The following is a 21,946-nucleotide window of genomic DNA, read 5'->3' as shown; positions in this document are numbered from 1 at the left end:
AGTCCAGCGTAACCCACTGCTGACACAGGCGAACCTTTGGGCCTGAATGCAGAGCATCCTGCTTCACTGTCCATTATAACCCTGAGCATGATGGGCTCCTAACATTTCTAAAGAAGATTAAACTTGCTCTTGGACACAAGGGTGAAACTATTTTCAGATGCAGAGTGGAGTGATATTTGATGATGAGCCAAGGTACTGTACCGTGTCATATCTCTCCCTCCTCTGTTGTTGCCTTTGTGGAAGTGTCATGAATGAATTCCCTAAAATAATTCAGACATAGTGTTCTCCCCAGCTAAAGGTCACTCTGATGGCACAGTACTCTTACCATTTCATATGCAAAGGTATTCTGGAAAAGTGTACTTTTTGCTTTGCTTAGTTTAGTTTTATTATTTTTATTAGTATGATGTTGATATAAAATGTCTCTTTAGTTTATATTAATACCTGTGTTGGTGGTAGTGGTGTTATATAGCACAATTAGAAATTATCGGTGTATATTATGCAGCCTGACTCCAATTCTGAGGGATCTCAGTTTGCACGACTCCGATGGGAGGTTCATACATACAGGACTTGCAGAACGGAACTGTCTCCTGAAAAGTTATCTGTATTCTTTTCTGTTTGTAAAGCCATTAGTGACTTTTAGGTGGTATATAAATCATATCATATCACACAAAAAATACATGAGTTACCACACAACAGAGTGTCGGGCAGAGTAGCAGAAATGTAAACCAAGGGTTAGAGAATAGAGCTTGCACTTTATTGGCTCCATTTAATTGTGAATATTACACTGCAGTGCTATCATGTAAGAGTGTGAATAGAGATTTGCAGAAGACAGCATGCTGTGTACAAAAGAACAGGAGACTGCTGCCTGACTTTTTTTTATTTTTTAACTGTTGCTAAATGTTTACACAATACTTGTCAGATATAGCTTGTTATGTCCAACATGTGTAGTAACATGAAACTGAATGAGCCCCACTATGCTTCCTATATAGTGAATAAAACTTCAAAAAACAATTAATTTTGAATACTTTTGACTTAAGCTAATATGTAGTTATAAAAACAAAAAAGAATAAGGTATTTTTTGTTTAGATTTTATAAACTCTAGGTGCATCTACAAGATGGAAAATGTGCCAGAAGTTACACACGAAGTTTCTGATCCTGGAAACAGCTGCACTTGGCAGACCCTTCCATTCCACAGAGAGCCATTGACTTCAGTGGCTTTGCATATGGGGGAAGCCTTTGTGGAGCAGCTTGCAGGATCAGGGCCTAAGCCATCTAGGCCCTTTGTTGCATAACTCCCTCTTTTAATTCAGTCTAGGTGGGTAGCAGAAAGTAACTTCCTTTGAAAACTTTTAAGTGGCCTTTGTGCGGTGAGTTAGTCACGGTATAGTTCCAAAGTTTTCCTAAAAAATGCCACTGGAACTGATTGTCAGTCTTAGCAAAGAAACTGCGAACTGAATGGTCACTATAGCTAATCCTGCAGACTCTTATGCACAAGCCTAACTTTACGGTCACAGATAGCCCCTTTGATATCAGTGGGTCCCCCACAATAGTAAAGTTAAGCACATGCGTAAGTGTTTGCCGTATTGGGGCTTAAGACTGAAGTACACTTGCCCTCTTCTCTCTCCCCTTCCCAAAGTTGACGCTCAAAATTAAGGCACACTGGTGAAGTAGCTTGCAAAGAAGTGGGGCACTGCCTGTGCCTTACTTTTTGTTGATAAATGTTCATTTTGAACTCTGATATTATCAGTTTGGGACTTTTCACCATCATTAAATATTTTTTTTAAACACACATACACTTCATCATCAGTAATAATTTATTCAGAACTCCTTTTATGTGGTACAGTATTGCTCTGACTTGCTGTTCTTGAGTTCAGAATCTCTTATACAAAGCATCCCCTTGCAATGTTTGTGTCAATCTTAATAGTTGCCAGATGCTTGGAGAGGAATTCAGATGCACAGTGTTGTCAGGACTAGAGCTGAGAGATTTTTTGGCAGTTAGTATAGTCACCCCAAAATTGTATTTTTTGGTTGAATTAAACTATCTGAGAATTTGTGTTAATTCAGCTAATAATTTAGGCCAAATAAAACATGAAAAAAAAAAAGAAGAAAAAATCTAAACAGTTTGTAATTTTTGAAACAAAATGTTTTTAATTTCCTTCAAAACATTTTTTAGAAATTAAGCTAATTTGTTTTTTTTTAAATGTAGAGAGTGTAAAACCACCCAAAGATATAATGAAACTAAATGGAAAATAGTATTTCAGATTGAACAAAATGTTTACTTTGACCTAAAACAGTTTTTTGTTGATTTCAGTGAGGAAAAACAAAAAAAATCAGTTTTGATTCAACTGTAAAGGGGTTTTTGGGTGGGGTTTGTTGGGTTTTTTTTTTTTTTCCAGATTCTTCACTTCAGCCACCCAATCAAATAATTATTCATTCAGCTCCAATCAGGACCTACATTCCCCTTTCTTTTCTCTCCTGAAGGAAGGGTTTCTCTGTTCTGGTGAAAAGGTTCTTATGGTAATATTTGAAAGTCCCCTCACTTTCTCAAAGAATTTTACTAAAGCATGGTTTAGAAGTCTTCCAGGGTTGATTATGCTGTTAGTGAAAATCCTTCAAAGCTGATAGTAATTTCTGTTAATTCAGGCAAATAAGCAGGTCCCCCTAGGCAAATTGGTAGTGTAAAACATTTGTTTGAATTCCATTTATCTTCCCTGTGTTTTTAAAGGTTAATTGTTTCTTTGTCATCAGGGGTTGGTTATTTGAATGGTTAAACTACTGGCCAGTTTTTCTTTCAACCATTTTCTAAAGTGGTATGATGGTAAAGACTGATCTCTGTTAAACAAGGTGGAACAATGATTAGATTTTATAAATGTTTACGGTTGTACATTTCAGCAGAGTAATAATACTTAGGGCTTACATAGCATTCTTCAAAGCACTTGAGAGGAAGTTAAGATTCAGCCCCGTTTTACAGATGAGAAACCTGAGAAATGGAGAGCTGAGGTGAATTGTCAAGAACATAGTGACTCAATAGCAGAGATGGGAATTAACCCCAAGCTCCCAATTCCCAGTCCAATGTCTTGTCCGCAGTACCATCCTGCCTTTCTATAACTAGCAGTTATAGTGATTTCAGTTCCACATGCTACTGTCTTGATTTCTTATATGAAGAGCCTGACCCTAAATACTTTATGCATAAACTTCATTGCCAATCCCAATGCCAATTTTAAAACTTGGTGTTCAAGTCTGTTTCAACCCGTGTAGTTGGGGCAGGCACTCACCGAACATGCCTACTCCTTAACCCACCTAATATATCCTTTCTGTTCAAAGATTAGTAACACAAAAGATTCTTTGCACAAATAAAATACTGGGCATGTGGACATTCAAGCATTGGCTTGTTCCTTCCACCCCAAAAAAGGTATTTCTCTGCCCACCTAATACAGAGTTCAGGGGGAAAGGGGACAGCATAATTATCTATTATTTGTAGGCTGCTCTGAGTGTACATGCCACTTTACTCAAGTAGATGTATCAAAGAACAAAGTCTTTTCTTTAAAGAATTTATAACCTAAAAAGTACCAGTCAGGTACAAACGAGTGGCTTGTGCCTTTTATTGCAGATAGGCTTCCAGTACAGAAATAGGAGAGAGAAGGGTAACTGGGGGTGTTCAATAGATTAGGAAGTCTGAAGAGGAGGAAGGAGTAAAAGAGTGCGGTTAGGAGTGAATCTTGAGTAGAATGTAGGAATGTCATGAAAATCCTATAATAACAAACCAAAGCATGGTCATAAGAACACAATAGCTAGAAACTGACCACGAAAATTGTATCACTTAAGTTGATGCTTAAAAACAAATATGATGCCAGAGACAGCTATTTTTAGCAGTGCTTTGATAATGAACATTTCCTCCAGACCACTTCAGAGGCATAGAGCAACACATTTTCCATGCTGAGGAAAGCTCCAAAGTCCTTACAAGATTCTGTTGAGATTTTAAACTAATACTGTTTCCGGCTCACCCATCCAACTTACAATATTGTGACATAATGGGCAATATTCTCAAACACAGATTAGTAGTTAGATGTCAGCATCACATCACTATTATTCATCCATCCCTTGCTGACTCTTAGTAGAAAGGCTAAGATGTGATGGGTTGGGTGACAGAAACCCCCTTTGGGACTGCCACTTGATGTGCTGGGACTACCTCTGAGCCCATTTTCCTTGCCAGCTTGGGGCTTCAGTATCTTGTCTTGTTTGAGCCAGACACTTTTGCCTGCTGCAAACACAGATCCAAGTCTGAACCATATCCCCCACAAGCTGCAGCCTTAACTGAAAACAGCTTAAGAAGTGCTCCTGTCTCCAACACTCAGATACTCAGCTCCCAATAGGGTCCAAACGCCAAATAAATCCATTTTACCCTATATAAAGCTTATACAGGGTAAACTCATAAATTGTTCACCCTCTGTAACATTGATAGAGAGATGCATAGCTGTTTACTTCCCCCCCCCCCGGTATTAATACTTACTTTCTGTATTTAATAAAATCACTTATTTATTAACCCAGAGTAAGATTTAAGTGGTTCCAAGTAATAAAAGACAGAACAAAGTAAATTACCAAAAGAGATAAAATAAAACATGCAAGTCTAATCCTAATACAGTAGAAAACTAAAATCAGGTAAATTTCACTCTCAGATGTTCCAATAAGCTTCTTTGACAGACTAGCTGTCTTCTAGTCTGGGCCCAATCCTTTCTCCTGGTACAGTCCTTGTTCCAGCTCAGGTGGTAGCTAGGGGATTTCTCAGGACTGCAGCCCCCTTTGTTCTGTTCCACCCCCTTATATATCTTTTGCACAAGGTGGGAATCCTTTGTCCCTCTCTGGGTTCCCACCCCTTCTTCTAAATGGAAAAGCACCAGGTTAAAAATGGATTCTAGTTCAGGTGACATGATCACATGTCCCTGTCGGACTTCATTACCCACTTGCCAGCACACAGGTATACAGGAAGACTTACAAGTAGACAGAGCCATTTACAACCAATTGTCCTAGTTAATGGGAGCCATCAAGATTCCAAACCACCATTAATGGCCCACACTTTGCATAATTACAATAGGACCTCAGAGTTATATTTCATATTCCTTATTTCAGATACAAGAGTGGTACATTTATACAAATAGGATGAACACACTCAGTAGATTGTAAGCTTTTTAATGATACCTTACAAGAGACCTTTTGCATGAAGCATATTCCAGTTACATTATTTTCACACTCATTAGCGTATTTTCATAACATCATATGGAGTGCACCGTCACAATTCTTAAACACAGATTAGTAGTTGGTAGATAGGTGTCAGCATCACATCACTACTATTCATCCATCCCTTGCTGGCTCTTAGTAGAAAGGCAAAGACTGCATGGTCCATAGCAGAACTGGCTTCTGACACTTAGGAGCATGAGATAATTATGATCAGAAGTATAGGATAGTTTATACTCTGTAAATAGAAGTCTTCAGTTTCTAAAACAGGCAATAAATTCTCTTCAATAGAATTTTATGATCAGTCATACAAATGAATGACTGTCCTTGCAAAGCATATTAAGGCAGTGGTGCCCAACTTTTCCTGTCATGCCCCCACCCCCTTACCAGTAATGGAATCTGTCCACGCCCCCCACCCCCTCATTACTGCACAGTTGTCTCAGCAGTGGCTGAAAGCAGAACTGGAGGCAGAACTGGGGATGAGGGAGGAGCTGGGACTAGAGGAACTTTCCTGGAGTGGAGAGAGAATGAGAGCAGAGTTGGGCTGGGGCTGGGCTGGGGACAGAGCAGAGCTGGGTGGCACTCCTTCCCTCCCTCTCCATCCATCAATAAATCCCCAAAAGCCCCTAACCTTGTGCGGGGAGGGGACTTTCTAAGCCTCCTCCCTGCTCTCAAAACCAAAGTATAGTTTACTGCATAGTGTCACTTTACAATTCATTTTTGATTAAGGGCATCCAATTTCCTCTTTAAAAAAAATTCCCTTTCACACAAGAGTAGAACCTTGCTATTTGTAATTTTGTCTTTATTCTCCTATTTCTCTGTATAGCCAGACTGACTATTTTCTTCCAGGCAGAGATGATGTTTCCTTTATATATAAATCACCATTGAGTCTATTCCTCACAAGGGAAAGAAGGGCATGGTTTTCAAAAGATCCCAAATGGAAATGGATCATTGTCAGACTTTTTTTAATCCTTGCTAACTTTCAGCAGCAGTAATGGGATTGGTTTAACTACAGGTTGTGTAGGTGAGATCACATTTTCTTCCTGCAATAATCGTTTCTTCTTGCTCCAGAATTTCCTGGTTTATGTTGCTTTTCCAAGAAGTGGCCTTGCTTACCTGAACAAAGTGCTATTACAGACTCTGGCCTCTCAGGCACAATGTTCAACATTGCTGGAAGCTGCAGAGTTAAATCCCTTTTGCAATGTGCTGGATGTCTATCCTTATTAATAAGGTCCACCACTCATTGGGTCCAGTCTGATAATCATGTTGAGACGACAATATCTTTTGTGGAGATATACACGGCTACAGTTACAGAGTCTGATCTGATGTCTTACACGCATGGAGCTCCCACAAAGTCAACTGGAGTTCATTGCACAGAGGGCTTGTTGAATCAAGCCTACAGTATGATGAACCTGAGCTGAGGTTACAAAAGGAAAGACTAGAGCACTCAAGGGGGATAACAGTCCATGCACTGAGCTTATTGCACATCTTGTGGATTCTGAGAATGGTAAATGTAGTGCAGTGAAAGTGGGGGAAGGGGGAAGTAAGCTCCCAAGGAAAGAAGCCCTCCAACATGAAGAGAAGACAGTAATGCTGAGAGACTCCATTCTCAGCAAAAGAGCTTTTTCCCCTTAAAAGCGGTCTTTAAACATGTTTATTAAATGGTAAAAATGTTTTCTAACGGTTTAAACCCATGGGCTCAGATCCTCAGGTCTTTACTCACTGGAGTAAGAATTTGATTCACAGTGAAGCAAGATGGAAATTACTTTATGTCCTCTCCGTGAATCTCTAGCGTCACAAAGTTCAGCAACAGGGTGGTAAATAGGATGAGACAGGCAAGCAGAAATACTAATTTTTTTTTATCAACGTTGCGCTCATTTCAAAAATAGTAATCATTATCCCAGGGTAGACAGAGAATAAGTCCAGCCTTTGCAAGGTAGGACTCTGACACAATATTACTGTCGAGCCTAAGCCGGGACTTAGTGTGCACATTCTGGTTTTCATTCTGTGGACAAACTGATGTTGCCAAAGGGGAATTCAATTTTGCTGGACTCTTGATCTGACCAAAAGGAGGAGGAGGAGCTCAGTGCCTGAGAGGACAGAGTCACAGTAATATTGCTGTCTAAGTGTGGGACTGGGCTGACTGACCAATGGAGGGTGACCAATAGTGGCGCAACACAGAAGAATTATGGCATAATTTAGATGTAAAAGCTGAGAGACCACAACCGTAAAATACCATTGATCTTTTAATCCAGACCAAGTTGAATTAAAAAAAAAAATGAGGAAATTGGAGATTTTGGATTTCAATGATGCAATATGAAAAATAGAAACTGAAACTGAGTGTTCTTATTCAATCTTTTTTTGCAATAGAAAAATGAGGAGACATCCATTGAAACTGACAGGCAAACTATATAAAAGTAGTAAAAAGAAATGCATATTTGCACAACTGATAATTAACCTGCCAAATGCCTGAGGCAATAAATTACTGTGACCAGGAAGGTTAGGTAAAACAAACAACAAAAAAAGACATATGGCTAATGAGAACATCCTCAGTGAAACAAGTTAAAGGATAAAAATGTTTACACATTTATAAGGCTTCATGCTTCCAGTCATAAACCAACTTCTTACTTACTAGTTTTAGGTAGGAACTTCCCCTATGGGCAAATTCTTATATAATTGTCCATTATGCGCATTTTCCTTCTCCTTTTTCTTATATATCTGGTATTGGGCTCTTTCAGACAGTAGATTTTTATCTTCTGCTGCTAGAAAGACCATTGATCTAGTCCAGTATGGCAATTTGTATTTGCCATTTGGGCGTGTGGAGACATAAGGTGATCCAAAAGTTGGAGTCAAATAACAGATTGCGTGCTATCTGGGTTGAAGATCCAATATGTACATACACCACAAGTTTGCTTCCTTAGTGATTTGTCAGACATTGACTTGGACCATTACCAGGAGAAATTTGCTGGAATTACTTTGTTGACTGCCAGTAAGTGCACTGTGGGTCTGATCCTGAGAAGTACTGAGTGGCTGTCTCGTCCCTGCAGTTTCCATTGAAGTCAACAGAACTTGCAGGTCCTGCGTTCTTCTCAGAACTGTGCCTTACATGTCACACGGGAACAATAGAGAAATAGAATAGATTCTTGCGTGCCTGGAGAAGGTCTCACACTGATAGGGATCAGCTAAAATATTTGATGGGGACTATATAGCTGGGTTTGCAGAAGAGTACAGGTTTTTATATGCAGTTGGGAAGACAATGGGTTACTGGATGCTGTGGGAAAGTGTGTTGAGGAATGTTCACGGGATGGGTGCATCCTGTAAATGAACAATAATTGTGTACTGATGCCACTTGAGGATGTTGTATTGCATGTAGCAACAATGCTTGCTTATGTAGGAAACCAGTTAAAGTAAAGTTTTCCTGCCAAAACCGAAAGCTGCATAAGCCTGAAACCATTATGGGTTGAGGAAGCTGTATACTGTGCATTTACCTGGATATTAATTTTTAACTGCTCTGTTCTTATTTTGAAATTCCCTTTCCTTGCATCTTTGCCAGATCTTATGTATTACTGCAGGATCAGATTACAGACGGGAAAGATAATTTCAGAATAAAATAAAAATTGAAGCCCTCCTTGAAAGACAAATTTAATAGTACTGTATTATGGAGCTAAATGTGGATAACTCTTTCTGTAACCTCCACTTAGGGCAAAGTTGAATAATTGCCTTGGGTGTTCTGATTGCTTCCAAAGCCCACAAACAGTGAGTATCAAGCAGGTAAATGGCTGACTACCAGAAAGTTTAATATTAAATGCTTTTGAGAGTCTCCATAACTAGAGACTATTCAAGAGCCTTGGTAATCTAAGGAAAGAGTAAGAGGAAATTTGGTGGAAGTATAGTACCATAATGAATGGTGCAGAGAGCACCTCCTACGTGCACCTATTTGCTTTGGCCCTTCTCAGCAGAACAAGAAGAAACTTGAAGTTAAAAGACAACCATTTAAAAATGGAAAAGATTTTGCTTATAAAAATGACAAATAGCATTGAGAAGAGCAACCTGGTCTCTTGCTTATCGTGTTCCTAGTAGTAAAGCAAGAGGGTACTCAAAGCTGAAAGGCAACAATTTTTAAATTGGGGGGAAGGGGGAGAAAATTCATTTTTTATAGACAGTTAATCAGCTTGAGCTCTCACTGCAGCAGGATATGGTTGAGGCAAATAGCTTAGCAATTTTCTACAATGGCTTAGATACAGGATTAAGAACAGCAATAGTAGAGCAGCAAAGAGTCCTGTGGCACCTTATAGACTAACAGACGTTTTGGAGCATGAGCTTTCGTGAGTGAATAGTAGTCAGGTTAATTAGGCTAAAATTGCAAGGATATAGGCCCATCATCCACTTGTATTAAAAAGAAATTTCTCCCTGTAATGTAAGGTTCTATTGTTACTTGTGTTGAGGACAGGAGATATGCCTTCCTCTGGATCATCCGGGAACAGACACTGTTGCAGACAGGATACTGGACTAGATAAACCCAAGAGATAAACCCCGCCCTGACCATCAACTCAGATGTTGCATATGATCCAGAGTTCATTGAAGTCACTGGAAAGACTCCCATTGGCTTCAGAGGGGGTAAAATCAGGCTCTTTGTGGACTGTTATCTTCTGAGTTTTGTTTTATAAGCATAGCAGAAGCTATAGGTAGTTTTCATTGCTGCAGTTCCTGTGCAGGAGACCTTGCCAGCACCAGATGCCTACTGCCAGGGCCCTGCCAGCAGACTGATCAGGCCCCATTGTCTCTACCTGTAGTAAAATAGCAACTAACTAACAGAACTAGCAACTAACTTCCCGTACGCTTCCCTCACCTAAAGTTAGCTAGAGGAACAACATTACTGACATGGTTTTGTTTGTTTTAAAACTTCACTTACAGTAAAAACTGTGAGTAATCTTCCTGTCATCTCTCTCTAGAAAAGGTCCTTTTGACTCTAATGCAATTGAAGTCTCTCATTACGCAGGAGGAAGTACAGTATGTAATTACATGAAAGAAGTGTATTTTTATCTTTCTAAAATTTTGTTGTATTATAAAAACAAATCATAAAAAGAGTGCTGTTCCCAGGTGTGGTGCACTAGCTCAGGTTAAAGATAACAGTGTTTAAACCAAAAAATGAAGTCACATTCACTTTCTATAATAGGTATTTGTTACTTCATTGGCAGACAAAGTTTACATATGTCACTAGGTCGTATGTTACTTTTAGGAGTGGGAATATTTTCAGCCTGCGTTCTTACTCCCAGGGCTTGTAGAGCAAAGGGGCCTGCTGGGTCAGTCCACTGGCTTCTGCCTGGTCATGAGGTCAGCTCAAAACCCTCTGGCTGATTTTGGGGAGCAGCAGTGGATAGCTCCAAAGAAATCCCAATCATTTCTTCCTGGAACTGTTTGCAGTGAAGTAGGCTGGTAGGTTGTGATCAGGACCGTAGGCTGCCGGATTGTAGTTCCGACTGGACTTCCAAACTGAAGGATGGTGATTGTGACATGTAGGTAGGGCCATCCTTACCCATACGCAGAGTATGCAGCTGCGTAGGGCACCAGGAAATTTGGGGCACCAAATTTTCTGGTGCCCTGCGCAGCTGTGTGCCGCTCCAGCCCTTACTCCAGCTCTTCCCCAGGGCCGCTGCCCTGCTCCACCCCTTTCCTGCCCCAGCCCCGCTTCTTTCCGCCCCCCGAGGAGTGCAGCAGGCCAGGACTGCACTCACCAGGTTTGGGAAGTGCAGCGACCTGGCCCCAGCCACACCACTGGTGAGTGCTGGGGGCTGGTTCCCCCCTACCCTCTAAGCCAGCCCCACCCCCTGCAGAGGCCTGGGGCCGGCCAGCCCCCCCGCCCCCTCCCCTGCCCACAGAGGCCTGGGGCCCCACACACACACCCCCGCAGGGGGGCTGCATAGGGTCCCAGAATTGCTAGGGGTCAGAATTTTTTATGCAGAAATATGGGATGATCTTTACGGGTCTAGCTAGAATATAGAGGACTCTGTAGGTAAAAGAAGATGGAAAAAAGGTGGTGTGGCAGCAATTCTGGAATAAAATAAGGGGCTACAGAGCATGTGATTTCTATCATTCAACATCCCTTCTGGTTTTGTTCTCACAGAAGAAAGAAGAATGGACCAGAACAGCAGCCAGAGGCCCCTGTCAGTAACCAGTGCCGAATTGTTAACACAACATTCAAGTATAATATGGACTACAAAAAAGTTGGCAAATGTATTATTATAAACAACAAAAATTTTGAGCACCAAACAGGTATTTCTTGTGTTTGGCTCATACTTCAATTTGTTCCCGACCCCTTGCATTAACGTTCTTTAGAATGGCTTTAACATCAGTTGATCAACAAGCCCTCCCCCACCCCTCCCCGCTTTTTTGTTTTTTTAAGACATGGAACTTTGGTAAATATTTTTTCTTGCTTGGGAAATTGCTATAAACATTTCTCTGCCTACTCACTCTGCCTGTTTAACATTTATCCACTACAGCAGTGCCAAGAGGCCCCTTTTGCTAGCCAAGTGCTTCATGTCTCAAAGAACTTACCAGCTTGCTTTACCAAGTTATCCTGTGCACCCAGCTTCCAGGCTATGTTGGTAAAATTTGAACTTTTTCCATGACCTCCAGCCTGAATTATAACTTTCCCAAGTTGTCATATGGGCCAATGCTGTCATAGGCTGAAAATCCAAATTGAGCAGTATGTAGGTCTTCCCAATACAATCTGGAGATTTCCCCTCCCCCTTACAGAGTGAGTGTCATATCTTCACAGAACAAAACCAAATTGCCTTATTAATGCACGTGAGGGCAGGTGATATTATATAACATTTGTATTGTGGTAGTGCTTAGCAGCCTCCTCCAGATCAGAACTCCTTTTTCCTAAGCACTGTACAAACATAGTAAATGGAAGTGCCTGCCTCAAATAACTTATGTCCTTTTCCTTTGTATGGGAGTTGTTGGGGATTTCTGGCCTTTAAGGGGGGGAGGTTGAGGACATGGGACTAAATTAAGGTTGAAACCTTAGCTACAATTTTTCTGACTTCATAACATTTTCTGGTTTGTGGTTTTGTTTGTGTTTAAATATAACAAGGTTGGGTTTTTTTAAGACTCTCAACACACTCTCGTTGTTCTTATCTTGGAATGCTGTACACATGAGTCGTCCTTCCCAGCCACAACAGAGATAGATGAGGCTACAGGGCCCTACTCTGCAAGACGCTGAGGATATGAAGCACTTTGCAGGCCCAGGCCCATCTTATCATTGACCCTTGCATTATTTTAAATGAAAGCCAAAAATCTTGCAGGTTGATCTGAAGGTAGTGGGGTTCTTTGTGAGTGTTTGTTTCAAAATCACATCACCATATTATTTTCTAAGATAGATAGCCAGTAAATTATAAACCTAGAAAGTCACCTATGAACATTCAAGTTGTTTGTTTTGCTTTGTGTGTAACCAGCTGTATTCTTCTTCATTTTCTGTCAGGTATGGGTACACGCAATGGCACCGATAAAGACGCTGGAGAGCTTTTTAAATGTTTTAAAAACTTAGGATTTGAGGTTGTTACATACAACGATCGACGCTGTGATGATATGAAGAAATTACTCAAACAAGGTAACAGTTCACATTCATTGTGTTGATGTACTTTTCCATATAATAAAAGACATGGTATCAGAACAGACTGAAGCTTCATGTTTTTCCTCTTAATTCAGAGCTATTTTATTCTCTTGTTTTACTCAACTGAGAAAGTGACCTGTGCCCAATTGCTCTGCCTGCCCGGATCTTGGGTCTGGTAGAACTCAGTTCTTGCTCCCTGGATACTCTCCCAATTATCCAAAAGTGGTTTATGTCTTCCCTCATCTGCAATCTGTAGCACTGAAAAATCCCCACGTCCCTTATAGATTCATAGACTCTAGGACTGGAAGGGACCTCAAGAGGTCATCGAGTCCAGTTCCCTGCCCTCATGGCAGGACCAAATACTGTCTAGACCATCCCTGATAGACATTTATCTAACCTACTCTTAAATATCTCCAGAGATGGAGATTCCACAACCTCCCTAGGCAATTTATTCCAGTGTTTAACTACCCTGACAGTTAGGAACTTTTTCCTAATGTCCAACCTAAATCTCCCTTGCTGCAGTTTAAGCCCATTGCTTCTTGTTCTATCATTAGAGGCTAAGGTGAACAAGTTTTCTCCCTCCTCCTGATGACACCCTTTTAGATACCTGAAAACTGCTATCATGTCCCCTCTCAGTCTTCTCTTTTCCAAACTAAATAAACCCAATTCTTTCAGCCTTCCTTCATAGGTCATGTTCTCAAGACCTTTAATCATTCTTGTTGCTCTTCTCTGGACCCTCTCCAATTTCTCCACATCTTTCTTGAAATGTGGTGCCCAGAACTGGACACAATACTCCAGTTGAGGCCTAACCAGTGCAGAGTAGAGCGGAAGAATGACTTCTCGTGTCTTGTTTACAACACACCTGTTAATGCATCCCAGAATCACATTTGCTTTTTTTGCAACAGTATCACACTGTTGACTCATATTTAGCTTGTGGTCCACTATGACCCCTAGATCTCTTTCTGCCATACTCCTTCCTAGACAGTCTCTTCCCATTCTGTATGTGTGAAACTGATTGTTCCTTCCTAAGTGGAGCACTTTGCATTTGTCTTTATTGAACTTCATCCGGTTTACCTCAGACCATTTCTCCAATTTGTCCAGATCATTTTGAATTTTGACCCTGTCCTCCAAAGCAGTTGCAATCCCTCCCAGTTTGGTATCGTCCGCAAACTTAATAAGCGTACTTTCTATGCCAACATCTAAGTCGTTGATGAAGATATTGAACAGAGCCGGTCCCAAAACAGACCCCTGCGGAACCCCACTTGTTATACCTTTCCAGCAGGATTGGGAGCCATTAATAACTACTCTCTGAGTACGGTTATCCAGCCAGTTATGCACCCACCTTATAGTAGCCCCATCTAAATTGTATTTGCCTAGTTTATCGATAAGAATATCATGCGAGACCATATCAAATGCCTTACTAAAGTCTAGGTATACCACATCCACCGCTTCTCCCTTATCCACAAGGCTCGTTATCCTATCAAAGAAAGCTATCAGATTGGTTTGACACGATTTGTTCTTTACAAATCCATGCTGGCTATTCCCTATCACCTTACCACCTTCCAAGTGTTTGCAGATGATTTCTTTAATTACTTGCTCCATTATCTTCCCTGGCACAGAAGTTAAACTAACTGGTCTGTAGTTTCCTGGGTTGTTTTTATTTCCCTTTTTATAGATGGGCATTATATTTGCCCTTTTCCAGTCTTCTGGAATCTCTCCCGTCTCCCATGACTTTCCAAAGATAATAGCTAGAGGCTCAGATACCTCCTCTATTAACTCCTTGAGTATTCTAGGATGCATTTCATCAGGCCCTGGTGACTTGCAGGCATCTAACTTTTCTAAGTGATTTTTAACTTGCTCTTTTTTTATTTTATCTTCTAAACCTACCCCCTTCCCATAAGCATTCACTATGTTAGACATTCCTTCAGACTTCTCAGTGAAGACCGAAACAAAGAAGTCATTAAGCATCTCTGCCATTTCCAAGTTTCCTGTTACTGTTTCTCCCTCCTCACTGAGCAGTGGGCCTACCCTGTCCTTGGTCTTCCTCTTGCTTCTAATGTATTGATAAAAAGTCTTCTTGTTTCCCTTTATTCCCATAGCTAGTTTGAGCTCATTTTGTGCCTTTGCCTTTCTAATCTTGCCCCTGCATTCCTGTGTTATTTGCCTATATTCATCCTTTGTAATCTGACCTAGTTTCCATTTTTTATATGACTCCTTTTTATTTTGTAGGTCATGCAAGATCTCGTGGTTAAGCCAAGGCGGTCTTTTGCCACATTTTCTATCTTTCCTACCCATCGGAATAGCTTGCTTTTGGGCCCTTAATAGTGTCCCTTTGAAAAACTGCCAACTCTCCTCTGTTGTTTTTCCCCTCAGTCTTGATTCCCATAGGACCATACCTATCAGCTCTCTGAGCTTACCAAAATCTGCCTTCCTGAAATCCATTGTCTCTATTTTGCTCTACTCCCTTCTACCCTTCCTTAGAATTGCAAACTCTATGATTTCATGATCACTTTCACCCAAGCTGCCTTCTACTTTCAAATTCTCCACAAGTTCATCCCTGTTTGTTAAAATCAAGTCTAGAACAGCTTTCCCCCAGTAGCTTTTTCAACCTTCTGAAATAAAAATTTTCTGCAATGCAGTCCAAGAACTTATTGGATAGTCTGTGCTCCACGATGTTATTTTCCCAACATATATCTGGATAGTTGAAATCCCCCATCACCACCAAATCTTGGGCTTCCCCTTTTGGAGTTGCATAAAGAATCCCTGTGACGGTCCATGCCCCTAGGGTCAGGGCCGCGTGGCCTATCCGTCACAGTCTATGAAGCAGCCTTTCAGTGCACAGCAGCGCGGCCTAATGGCCAGAGTCTACAGAGCCACTGTTGGGTGTCGGGCAGCGTGGCCTAATGGCCAGAGTCTACAGCACCGCCCTTAGGTGCAGGACAGCATGACCTCGCAGCCAGAGTCTACAGCACCGCCTTTGGACGTCGGGCTGCACAGCCTAATGGCCGGAGTCGACAGCACCACCCTTGGGTGCCCTTTGGGGGGGGAGGTGGCCCTGGTAGCGGGGCCCAGGCCCACTCAACTCCACCAGGCCCCAACCCAGGGCCCTAACAGTGACGTAGCAGCTTGCCACTGACTCAGCAGGGGGGTCCTACTGAAACATGCTGAGTTTCCCTGGGGGGAAGTACCACTCCGTGACCCTCTGTGGGTCACTTCCTACCAGAGTCTGTGTTGGGTTTCCCGTGAGATGTCAGGTCCTCTGTGTTTGGCAGCGCCAGTCATCTCCAGGGGTTCCTTCAGTAGCCGGGGTGCAGGCAGGCCGTGGACGGCTTCGATTCCCAGTGCAGTCAGAGGCTGTGGCTGGCCCTCCACGGGAGCTTCCCAGGCAGGTCCTTCTCCTGCAGCCTCCAGCCCAGAATGAGCTGGTCTCCCTCCCATTATACTATTAGAGCACTTGGAGCATGCCCAGTCTTGCCAGGGAAGCAGGACTTCTGCTGTCAGTACCATGGGCTTAACCCTGTCTGAGCTAGTGTGGGGTAAGCAGACCCCGTCACAGTCCCACTGTACATCCAGTGCTGCAAAGAGGTGCTGTTTATAGTTCTTTCATTTATATTAAGTTTAATGTGATTTCCTTTGTGCTGAAAAATGTTATTTGATTTGCAGCTGCAGATGAGAACCACAGTGATGCAGCTTGCTTTGCCTGTATCTTTTTAAGCCATGGGGAAGATGGCTTCATTTATGGCACGGATGGAATGATGGAAATCAAGGATCTGACCACATTCTTCAGAGGAGACAAGTGTAGAACTCTGATAGGCAAACCCAAATTATTTTTCATCCAGGTAACAACCTTACAAAATAGATACTGCTGGGAGGAAAAATGTTACCAGTGGCTTCCTACTATATAGTGGCTCTTTAGGTTAACTTACTGAATTTTACAAAGATGTTTGACCAGCAAATCGTAAATTGGAGGGTAGCTGGCTATAGATGTTGTGCATTTGACAATATATCACATGTATATAATACAAATGTGTAAAAACGTACATATTTTCATTGTAACGCTCTCCTCCCACCTCTTGTATGTTGCTTCTCTTCCTAGATGCTAATACAAGCTCTTCAGATGGAAGGATTATCTTTCTGGGTGCATAGGCAGAGCTGAGCACATTGTAAATGGTACCCAAATATAGATAACATTACTGTCCAAATTTCTGTGAACACAGGCTGTCCCTATAGACTATTGCATTCTCTCAGGAGAAATCTGTGCATGCAATTATTATAGTGTATTATTACATTATACATACAATTAATAACGTTTTACTGACACTTGTCAGTGACCAGCTGTGTTGGTGAAAGGTGCCCAGTTGACAGCCCAGGGGACTGAAGCCCCCTATTTATCTGTTTAGTATGTACATTTTTGAGTGGCAGCAGGAGTGAAAGTTCCCCTATGCTATTCCACCATCTGCCCTCAACCGTATTGTGCAGGGTGAGAAGTACAGGATTTCAGACTCTTGTGCCTCTGCAGATTGCCAGCAAGAGTGTCCGGGTGACACTTGTGATGTGTACAGTTTCCCATTGCAAACAACCAATTGCTCGCACATAGTCCCACCAAACAGCCGTCAGATAGTAACAGCTTTTAGTCAGAGTTGAGCTTTCATCAAAAGGTGAAACATGCTTGTCTACATAGCTAGAGGGAAAGTGAAGATTGAAGGAGGGGAATGGAGGACAATATTGAAAAAGAAGGGATTTGGGATATGTAATTGTATAAATGTTAAACATGTAAAGTACTTGAACTACAATGATATGGCAGTGAATGACTGTGGTATTAAGGAGAACATCTAATTCTGTACTTCATTGTTACAAGAAATTTAAATGTTACTGTGCAGTGTAACTTACGGACATAATTGATCATCCACTCAAACTAATAGATAGTAGACTAGCAAAATTGGTCATGGTTTAAAATGTTAGTGAACACATTTTAACTAACCCAGTTTTAAACAGGATTTTGTACTTTGTGTAGATAAGGATATATCATGTTTAAAAATACATCATTAGTTGTGATCAACCTTAAATTCCCCCTAAGGTCCAGTATGATCAACTAACACATTTTCCAACAAGACTTTTCCTGTCTATGCTAGGTGCAAAGTCCTGTTTTAAATTTTCAGTTAAATCACCCTAACCAACAGTTTTTAAAACATGACCAATTTTCCCATTTTAGACAAACTCTTCTTGTCTTTACCATGTTTTCAGGCATGTAGAGGTACTACATTTGATGATGGGATACAGACAGATTCTGGACTTGCAGATGACACAGAGGTAACAGATGCCAATCCCAGATACAAGATTCCAGTAGAAGCAGATTTTCTGCTTGCATATTCCACAGTGTCAGGTAAGTAATGGGAAAGACAGGCTAACACACGTATGCAATTGGATGCACTGGCAATTAGGTATGCATTTTTGCACCTGAACTTTAGAAATTCAGCCCCTAAGTATGAATAAGTAAATGTAAAAGAAATTGAATATTTTGGGACAAAATCATTTGCTGGTTTTAAGTGTATTTTCTTGTAATTTTACTAGTGACATTTTATCCATTTTATTGTGGAAAGGATAATAAATAGAAGTGCCAGACTACCTTTCTTTGCCTCTCAGTACTTCACTTACCTCTATTGTTCTACTTTTCTTTTTTATCAAAAAGTGTTATTAAAGAAAAAATATTCTGTATATCTATAGTGCGCTGGGAATACAAACTATGATGTTTCGTGGTGGTAGGAGTTAAATATAAAGTACACAGAATAAAGAATACAAAGTTGAAAATGAAGTTCTGGCAATGAAAACTTCTTTAAAGGAACAGAAATAAGTTGCCTTAAAATACATGCTGAAGTATAGTGGACTGAACATGGGCATCAGAATCAATAACTCCTGAATTCTAGACCAAGCTTTGTTGATGACATACTGTGCAACATTGGGCAAATCATAAACTCCTCAGGTCATAAACTGCCCCATTTACACTGGATCAGAAGACTAGAGTATCATAAAGGGGGCACTGAAAGCTCCAGATCCAGTCAGCAGGAAATTCTCTGTCACTTGTAGTCTGGAAGACAGCTGAAAGGCTGTGTTCTGAGGACCCTTTGCAAGTCCTGGCATAATGGGCATGCGCTGGTAAGGCTGCAGTACACAGCATATCCTCAGATGCACAGCACAGAATTTCGCCCCTTAAATCAGTTTCCCCATTGGTGAAATTATAATAGTGATACCTCATATGGGTATTGTGAGGCTTAATTGATTATAGACACTACCTTGATGATACAGAATGTGCTGTATAAGGGCTAAGAATTATTAGCTTCTTTTCTAAATTGCTTCAAAAGTGAGTCATAACATAAGAATATAAAAATGGCCATAGTGGGTCTGATCAGTGGTCCATCTAGCCCAGTATCCTGTCTTCCAACAGTGGCTGTTTATCAAGTGATCCATCCTCTGTCCAGTCCCAGCTTCTGCCAGTTAGAGCTTTAGGGACAGCCAGAGCATTAGGTTGCATCTCTAATCATCTTGGCTAATAGCCATTGATGGACCTATCCTCCATGAACTCATCTAATTCTCTTTTGAATACAGAGTCCCATTCCTCTCTATGTGCCAATAAGGGAGGAAAGATAATCCATGTGCTTTCTTATCTCTCTCTCCTTGTAGGTTATTTTTCCTGGAGGAACCCAGGAAGAGGCTCATGGTTTGTGCAGTCTTTGTGCTCCATACTAAATGATCATGGGAAACAACTTGAGATAATGCAGATCCTCACCAGGGTCAACTACATGGTGGCCACAAACTATGAATCACAATCAGATGACCCACGCTACAGCGAAAAGAAGCAGATACCCTGTGTCGTCTCCATGCTCACTAAAGAACTTTACTTCTGAAAGCATATTCAAAAGGTTGATGTTAGGGAACACTTTTTTTTCGCCAGGGAGATTTGATTGTACACTCGGTGCATATCTCATGTAATAGCAGATACAGATTTGTATTGGCTTCTTATATTTGGAAAAGGTGATGTATCCGATTGCTGAGCCCTAATCAAGGCTTTATATGATGAAAAAGCAACTCTGGACCAGACCCTCAGCTGATGTAAAGTCCACAACTCCATTTTTATATATATAGCTATACCGATTACACTAGCTGAGGGTCTCATCCTCCATACTTAGCAACAGAGAAAGACTGGAAGCTGTCCTCCGTATTACTTGCTCTGTACACTCAACTGGATGCTGTTGACTCTTCTCTGGTAACTTTTTTCAATTTTTTGTTTCTGTTTTCTATAGTTTGATTTTTTTTTTTCCCCCATCTCAGAAGTTTTGGAAAATAAATCTTTTTTTCTGTCTAATTTTGTTCCTTCCGTTTGATTGCTGATATTTTTTACTTTACATTTTCTAGTACTGCATCATTAAAACGATGGAAGCCTTTCTACTTACTACTTCATGTTTAAGAAGAGCTGTACAATTATACATCGTTCTAGGAACCAGTAGTTAGCAGTTAGAAGGCAGCATAGGGAGAGTACAGCTTGCATTGGGGTGTGACTAATGCAGATTTTGTAGATGATTGTTTATTTTTGCTGCTTAATTTCTCATTAATTAAATAGTGGATTTACAGACATTGATATTTAAAATCCAGAGAACAGTTCCCTCTAGCAGCTCAAAATTAGTCTGAGTTGGATCTAAATAAGTTGGCAGTGTCCCTTTCTAGCTTGCTTCCATTAGAAATCTTGTGATTGTATATAAAAGTGTCTTTTTGCAAATCTTCCAATTCTACCTCCTTTTAAAAAAAAGTGTTTTTGTAAAACTTAGGAAGTGCTTGAGATATATCTTTTTCCAAGATGGAAAAACTGCAGTGTATCAACATTCAGATTCTTACTGAGTAATAGTTATTTCTCTTGACTTGGTGTTACCTTTCTTGCATTCTGTTCAGAGCTAAATAACTGGATAGCAAAGATGCATTGTAACTCAACAGTTATACCAAAAAAATTGTTTTGTCACTCTAGAGAAGTTAAACAATTCCAGAAAGCAGTATGTAAAACTTCTACATTAAATACTAGGAAAATTAATTCTGTGAATCTTCCCTTAAATTACTTCTCCTGGAGCAACAGCTCCTTCCCAGAAATCGTCCTAGGGCAGCTCCATTATATATCACTTCTTATTATGGTTTGTGTCCTTAAAAATCTAACCCATAGTTAAGGTGGGTTTCTGATCTCATACATAAACCTCTTTCTCTAAGAAAAATAAAGAATAGTGACAGATATCCTTGGTTTACAGTGCTCTAAAATTTACTTAGTTATAAGTCAAAAACAAGGCAGGTAAATAAAGAGAACATCTATAGAGAGTTTACTCAACAGAAATGTAATGTTAATGTGGCAAAGATTTTCATCTAATTTTCTTATCACACAAGTAGATTTTTACTTTGCAAACTACATATAAAATGTAAAACAACCTGAAACAGTGGAATTACTGATTTTTGCTTGCAAGTTATTCAGATTAGAAAGTGTCTTGTTCCAAAATAGTTTTAAAAATCAACAAAGAATCAATTAGTAGGTTTTATTTTAAGACACATAATTTTATTGTTGAATAGAAACAATGACATTCTTTAGTAATAAGTGTGATTATTTAGGTTGCGTTTGTCTGTTTGTTCCATTATGCATACACTGAAAGTGCTGCATAACAAGGTAAACATTAATCAGGTGGCAGAACAGCCTTTAACTACTGTGCTGTTTTTCTTTTTTTCCTTTGGATCTGAGCTAGCAAAAATGCTTGAGTTCCTCTTTAATATGATCTCTTATGAATATTCAGTAGCTATCCCAAAAATATGAGGCTAACCAGTTGTTCAATTAACTGGTAATGGGTGAAGTATTTTTTCTTTTCCTAATCAAAATGTACAGAAGGGTTCCTTGAAAACCTCTGAAAATATACATATTAGTGCCAAATTACCAAATTTGTAAGTTTTAAATATATTTTCTTACTGTTGTGACAAAATGAGGCACTTTTTCGTAAATCAAATCTACATGTCTGTGAATTTCATAAATAAATATTTTATGGAAAACTGGATCAATAAAGAATTTGAATTTCCTGCAAA

At 40.3% G+C, this 21,946-nt stretch overlaps 1 protein-coding gene across 3 annotated transcripts in view; it reads left to right on the top strand.

Moving 5' to 3' along the window:
• CASP7 (caspase 7) overlaps window positions 1-21,946 on the top strand; it is a 34,499-nt gene extending 12,553 nt beyond the window's left edge. The window contains exons 1-6 of one of the 3 annotated variants that reach the window (XM_075072554.1): window positions 9,943-10,242; window positions 11,360-11,505; window positions 12,716-12,844; window positions 16,511-16,686; window positions 18,092-18,230; window positions 19,526-21,946. In XM_075072554.1, the coding sequence (XP_074928655.1) occupies window positions 10,205-10,242; window positions 11,360-11,505; window positions 12,716-12,844; window positions 16,511-16,686; window positions 18,092-18,230; window positions 19,526-19,749 (852 nt within the window). In that variant the 5' untranslated portion in view covers window positions 9,943-10,204 and the 3' untranslated portion in view covers window positions 19,750-21,946. Of the gene's footprint in view, window positions 1-9,942; window positions 10,243-11,356; window positions 11,506-12,715; window positions 12,845-16,510; window positions 16,687-18,091; window positions 18,231-19,525 lie in introns of those variants that run through there. The other 2 variants (XM_032775152.2, XM_032775153.2) reach the window with 2 other exon arrangements.

The sequence above is a fragment of the Chelonoidis abingdonii genome, chromosome 15, assembly GCF_003597395.2.
Source record: "Chelonoidis abingdonii isolate Lonesome George chromosome 15, CheloAbing_2.0, whole genome shotgun sequence".
Classification (NCBI taxonomy): domain Eukaryota; kingdom Metazoa; phylum Chordata; order Testudines; family Testudinidae; genus Chelonoidis; species Chelonoidis abingdonii.
Note: the sequence above shows the minus strand (reverse complement) of the source record. Positions and strands in the feature narration are given on the sequence as shown.